This window comes from Haliaeetus leucocephalus, unplaced genomic scaffold (assembly GCF_000737465.1).
Source record: "Haliaeetus leucocephalus isolate CR32 unplaced genomic scaffold, Haliaeetus_leucocephalus-4.0 Scaffold849, whole genome shotgun sequence".
NCBI classification, from domain to species: domain Eukaryota; kingdom Metazoa; phylum Chordata; class Aves; order Accipitriformes; family Accipitridae; genus Haliaeetus; species Haliaeetus leucocephalus.
In genome coordinates, this window is record NW_010973285.1 from 3,113,659 (window position 1) to 3,119,840 (window position 6,182).

General features: G+C 44.7%; 1 protein-coding gene across 1 annotated transcript in view; it reads left to right on the forward strand.

Annotated features, from left to right (window-relative positions):
* The first annotated feature begins 62 nt into the window (after positions 1–62).
* Positions 63–6,182, forward strand: part of HEXB (hexosaminidase B (beta polypeptide)) — a 19,120-nt gene continuing 13,000 nt past the window's right edge. The window contains exons 1-5 of the mRNA XM_010582810.1: positions 63–364; positions 455–612; positions 3,383–3,448; positions 4,234–4,280; positions 4,498–4,608. Coding sequence (XP_010581112.1) covers positions 63–364; positions 455–612; positions 3,383–3,448; positions 4,234–4,280; positions 4,498–4,608 — 684 coding nt within the window. The remainder of the gene's footprint in view (positions 365–454; positions 613–3,382; positions 3,449–4,233; positions 4,281–4,497; positions 4,609–6,182) is intronic.

The window sequence follows — 6,182 nt, forward strand, 5'->3', positions numbered from 1 at the left end:
TGCCCTTCGAGCGGGTCGTCGCGGGCAGGCAGAGCCGCCGCAGCAGCAGCCGCCGCCGCGCCATGGGCAGAGCCATGGGGCTGGCCGGGCTGCTGCTGGGGCTCTTCCTCGTGCCCGCCGTGCTGGTGAGCACTAGCCTTCGCCACGGCGCCCCGCGGAGCGAGCCCGAGGAGTCCGCGCCGGAGCCGGCCGAGTGGGAGCCGGCCTCGGGCGCCGTCCCCGAGGACTCCCTGTGGCCCCTGCCGCAGTGGCTCCGCACGTCCCGCCGCCAGCTGCAGCTGGCCCCCGGCCGCTTCCAGCTGGTGCACGGCGCCGGCTCCTCGGCGGGGCCGGCCTGCGGCCTGCTGCAGGACGCCTTCCGCAGGTGAGGGGCGGCGGGAGCGCTGCGGGCGGCGGCCCGGTGGCGGGAGCGGTTACCTCAGGGCCCCGCCGGCGTCTCTGTTTCCCCCGGCAGGTACTACGAGTACATGTTCGGGCAGTCCCGCCGGCGGAAGCGGGGCCGCAGGCCGCTCGGCGCCCGAGCGGAGCCCGAGCTGTCGCAGCTGCAGGTGGTGATCGAGTCCCGCGACCCCGGCTGCCAGAGCTACCCGCACCTCGCCTCCAGCGAGGCCTGTGAGTACGGCGCGCAGCCGCCCACCGCGCTCCGCTCCCCTCCCGCGGCTCGTACGGCATCGTTAGCTCTCGCTTTCCAGTCGTGTGGCCCTGGCCCGCCTAGAAGCCGGCGGCGGGCTCATTTATTTATTTACTTTTAAGGAACTGGAAATCGCAGGCTCGCTGAGGCGCTCGAGAACTTTTCACAGCGGCGGCAGCGAGGAGATAATCCTTGCTCTGAAGGCTGTGGGAAGTCTCAGCCCCCAGTGAATCACGAAGCTGGTCAGACGTGTAACCTATGATTTCTGAAGTTTAGCTAGCATCCAACTCGCTTACCTGCTGCTGTCCTCTCCAGTAACTGTCGTTAAGAATCAGAGGTATTATGCTGTGCTGGACCCAGCTGTGTGTGCCGAGATCTATCTGTAGTCAGGAGATCATCCTTTCTCTCAGTACAGGGTATCGAGTGAAGGCTGGCTTTGCTTATTCTTCTGCTCTCCTTAGAGACAGCTACATTTGAATTGAAGCTACCTACACTGGCTTGCATACATGGTATTTCTGGTTTTTCCAGGAAAAACAGAAAGTGTTCACCGCACTTCTTGTTAGTCGTCTTGCAGTATTGTAAAGCCACTTTCTTTCTATCAGTAGATACAAGAAAGGATTTAAAAACATGATGGTTACATTGGATTTGTCCTGCTATGCTTCCTTACTTCTGTGACTGAAGTCCAGAGTGGAGAAGTGCTCTAAACTGAAGTCCTAATCACCAGAGAAGTTTCTTAACAGAAATAAGGACGAGTTGATAGTATTGCTTTTTGGCTGGGCAGGTTAGCACAGAATTCAACGTACTCAATTCATCTCATTCTGTCTTGAGATAATCTTCTGTACTAGGCAAGGCAGTTGTTTGGTATCCAGGATACAGATCCTTAGAAAAAGATCCTTTTAATCTTAAGTCATACATCTGCAGCAGGATTAATTCCATCTGACTTGTGATAGAAGGCACTGATTTTAAGTGTACTCAATCTTTTTGGTACATTTAGCCAAGTAGTAAGATTTTTGTATGCAAGTTTATCATACATTTCAATGCAAATGAGGTATAGCAGCAAAACTGCTAATGCTTTAGAATTTTTCTGCCACAGTCAGGTGGCTATACTGCTTTACTACTAGTTGAACTTTGAACTAGTTTCTGAACCTCAGATTTTAACCAAAGCTGGTGGTTCTCTTCTGTCAGGGAATCTGTCAGATCATGTGATTTTTAGGTTGCACTCTTCAGAACAGTCAAGAGTTTTCCCCTCTGCTGTAGGAAAGGAGTTTCCTGTTACAAGTAACATGGAGTTTTCCTGATGTAGTAAGCTGAACTTTTCAGACTTCAGCAAGGTTTTAATATTCTGCTCTTAATGAGATAGCTTGCTCAGGGCACAAACGCTGAAATATGCAGTTATAGTCACTTGCTGGATTGAGCAGCTTGGCTCTTTTTCTTAATAGAGATAATATGGATCAGTCAGTGACTATCCTATAGCAGGAGTTTTGGATGTGTAATCAAAGTACAAGTTATCTGCCCTGCTCCCTGCTGCTTGTATGAAAGGTTCCAAATAGCCATACAAAACTTGTTCTGTGTTCATTTAAGGTATGTTATATGTTCAGAAAAAAGCTTGCTGTCTTGGAAGTAAACCCCTGACTGAACTACAGTTTACCACAGAAAGACCTGTGGAGATTGCAGTAGTCTTCTAAGTTCTCTTCCTTACCCAGAACTTCCAGTGTATGCAAGCTGTTATTAGGTTAAAATGGAAGCTTGAGGTACTTTCTTCGTGTCCCTGAATGGCTTTTCTCTGGTAGTTTAGATAAATGTTTGAACTGTATAACTTGTAACCAACCATTCTTTCATACTGAGGCAGATCAGCAATTTACCCCTCTGATTTGTGTTTTTTTTTTCCCTCTGTCGCTTCAAATGTGCGACTCTGGTCAGTTTATTATTGCTTTAATGTTTAAATAATAATATGAATCTATAGATTTATAGATATAGTGTATTTTTATACATATTTATGTGATTTCTTTTAATTAACATATTTAAAAGATACTGTTTCTTCACTAAAATTTACTGAATCACCTTCAATGGAAAAACAGAATTACTATAGCTTTTCTTTTTCAGTACTTTGTACTTTACTTCAGTATTCACACTTAAGGGAGGATAGTTATGGATACCTTCAGGTACCACTCTTCATTTTACTTACCTTACTTTGTCTCACTGCCCCCATACATGTCCGCATCGGATGGTGGGGTCTGATTATTTTTTTTCCCCTTTGTAATTAGACCTTTATAGTAAGCACCTAACGATATTACTGGACAAGCTTATCTCTAAAAAAATGTGTAACCATAATCTATATAAAAGGAAGAAAAAAGGAGAAGTAAACTTCTGTCGTTAAGTCTGGCTTAGTTACCCAACCCTTATCACCTATGTCTTAAATGCAAAAAATATCATCTGATATGTTTTAAATCAGTTGAGTTAAACTTGGCCTGAATTCCAGCCCATGTGTGATATTTAATATTGCCATTATTGAGCACCGTATTTGTTTTATCCTCTTGTTGATTAACTGTTGACTGTCTGACTAGTAGCTTGCATTATTTCAGAAGCACATAAATGAAAAAGAGCTGCACAATATCACCGTTAAAACAGCATTGGTTAGAATTTAAAAAAGCGAGACGTGGCACTTGAAGAATCTCTTTATTGCCTGTTAGCATTGTCCTGTCAATCCATGCTTTCTTGAGGAATAACTTTTATTTTTTTTCTTTGCTTTAGATCATTTAACTGTAACTGAGCCTGTGGCTATACTGAAAGCAGATGAGGTATGGGGTGCTTTAAGAGGTAAGCTGATAGTTTTCCTATAGAGCTATTTGCTCTGGGCTTATACAAACTCCATGGCAGACTAAGAACCAGCTGACCACTGAGCCTTGCCCTCATTCAGTCCTTTGTGGGAAGTAAGCTTGGGCATAGAGGCCAGAAGGATACCCAGATGTATGTTGGTCAGACCCTCGGTCTGGATGCTGAGCATCTCGGATCCAGTGGCACACCGTAAGTGCACTCTTGCTGTGCCTGAAATCAGCCAAGCCAACCAAATTCTGGGTGCTAAAAAGCTCTCTGATCTACAGTGTGAACAAATTACTCTCTGACTGCACCTGATAACCGAACATGCTGGACACATCACTAAGAAGACTGTAAAGCTGAAGCTTCAGTCTGCTGTTCTTACTGGAATGTTAGACCAAATTAGCGTATCTTTCGTGCTGAATTAGAAACTTCACTAGTTCCAGAAATGACAGGAATACATGCATGACAACACCAGAAATTTCTACCGTACTCTCAGTAACTTCCATACTATTCAAGGATTAATTTGGTATAGCTGAGCTGTAGTGCTAATATTCAGTATTTGTCTATAATGGAGAGTTTGCATGGTTCTCTCTCTCTTCAGAATTTCTTTAACTGTTGTGCTTGAGCAATTAAGGAAGCTGTGCTAAAGAGAAAGAAACTTGGCTACAAATCATTCTTTCTGGCTATGTGAATACCTGTAAATAGTTACGGTCCTGTTTTTAACTAAAACTTTAAGGACAAGTACTTGATTGTATTCCAGATCCCTCTCTTGGATTTTTTAACAGGTTTGGAAACCTTCAGCCAGTTGGTTCATGAAGATGACTATGGAAGTGTAAGTATAGCTATTGACTAAAACTGCAGTCCTGATAACAGACAACCTCATTCTTTATTAGGTGCTCTTCTAGAAACAGCAGATCTACTAGTTTCATCAAATGTTTTTTAAGGAAGTGATCCTTGGAAAGCTGTTAACAAACTTAAAAGTAAGTATTTCCTGTTCGAAATGATGAATATAAAATGGAAATTCTAATTTTTAAATCTTGTTCTCATAGTTTCTTGTCAATGAATCTGAAATTGACGACTTCCCAAGATTTGCTCATAGAGGAATCTTACTAGACACTTCAAGGCATTATTTACCATTGAAATCTATTCTTACAAACCTGGTAAGTGGGCAGTTTTGTATCATTAATAATGAAGGCTTTTTGTTGTTGTGTTTTGCTCCCTGAGGTAGGTAGCAACTGGAGCTGGTATGAAAGGAGAATCTGTCTCCCCTGGCTGACTTTTAAAAGAACAGAGTGAACTTTGCTAAGTAAAGGTCAGAACATACACCAGAGAGGACTTGAGTGGGCAGACACAGTGATGGTGAATCTGCAAAGGAGGCTGGGATTTGTGGTACCTTAGGTTTTCTGTACCTTCTGTTGCCTAAACCAGCTCACATATATCTTGGAAGCATGTTTTGAGACATCTGACTGTTACCAAGCAATACATGGGAGACCTTGCCAGTCCTAGCTTCAGTGCCAGTGGTTGCAGGAAAATTCTAGTCTTTTCAATAACCAGGCTTCGGTAGTCCTTTCTTAGGCTGCTAAGCGCAAGCCAGTAATTAAGTAGTACAGAGCAAGGGGGAAATTGGAAATGATCTTTGGAAGCTACTAATTTCTTTCACTGCATCCCTTCAAAAAGACAAAAAAACAGACACACAAAAAACCAAACAAAACTTTCTCCAAAAAGCTTAAGCAAGCATACTAAGAATTGGATACTCCCACCTTGATGGGAAGGTGATGAATTTGTGTAATCATAGCAGCAAAAGCTGTGGGTTTTTCTGTTTTGTACTCCCCTTTTCTGCTGTTGAAATCCGTGTAGAAGGGCTTATTTGGTGGGTTGAAATGGAGGAGCCTTTGAGTGGTGGAACATGCAGTTTCCTGTCTTGACTCTGTCTTGCTTTTCCAAGGTGAAGTAGTATTAGAAATTTCCCTTCCATGTTGCAGAACTTTGAAGAGCAGGCTTAAGATGGGCAGGAAGATAGTGCAGGTAAAACCAGTCTTCATTTCTGAGGTCATCCTTACAAGTGCTCCAGCCACACCGCCCAAGTTGCAGAAGGCGACGGCAGGGACTGGGAGAATGAAGAACTGCCCACCACAGGAGAAGATCAGGTTGGAGACCATCTAAGGAACCTGAAGGTGCACAAGTCTGTGGGACTGGATGAGGTGCATCTGTGAGTCCTGAGGGAGCTGACGAATGAAGTGGATGACAGATGAAGATCCTCCTGGAAACTGTGCTGGGGCACATGGAAAATAAGGAGGTGACCTGTGACAGCCAACATGGTTTCACTAAGGGCAAATGGTGCCTGACAAATCTGGTGGCCTTTTATGATGGGGTTACAGCATTGGTGGATAAGGGAAGAGCAACTGATGTAATTTACCTGGACTTGTGCAAAGCATTTGACACTGTCCCACATGACATCCTTGTCTCTAAATCGGAGAGACATAGATTTGTTGGATGGACCACTCAGTGGGTAAGGAATTGGTTGGATGGTCACACTCAAAGATTTGTGGTCAACGGCTTGATGTCCAAGTGGAGAGCAGTGACTAGTGGCATTCTTCAGGGGTTGGTATTGGGACCGGCGCTGTTTAACATCTTTGTCAGCGACATAGACAGAGGGATTGAGTGCACCCTCAGCAAGTTCGCCAACGACACCAAGCTGTGTGGTGCGGTCAACACACTGGAGGGAAGGGATGCC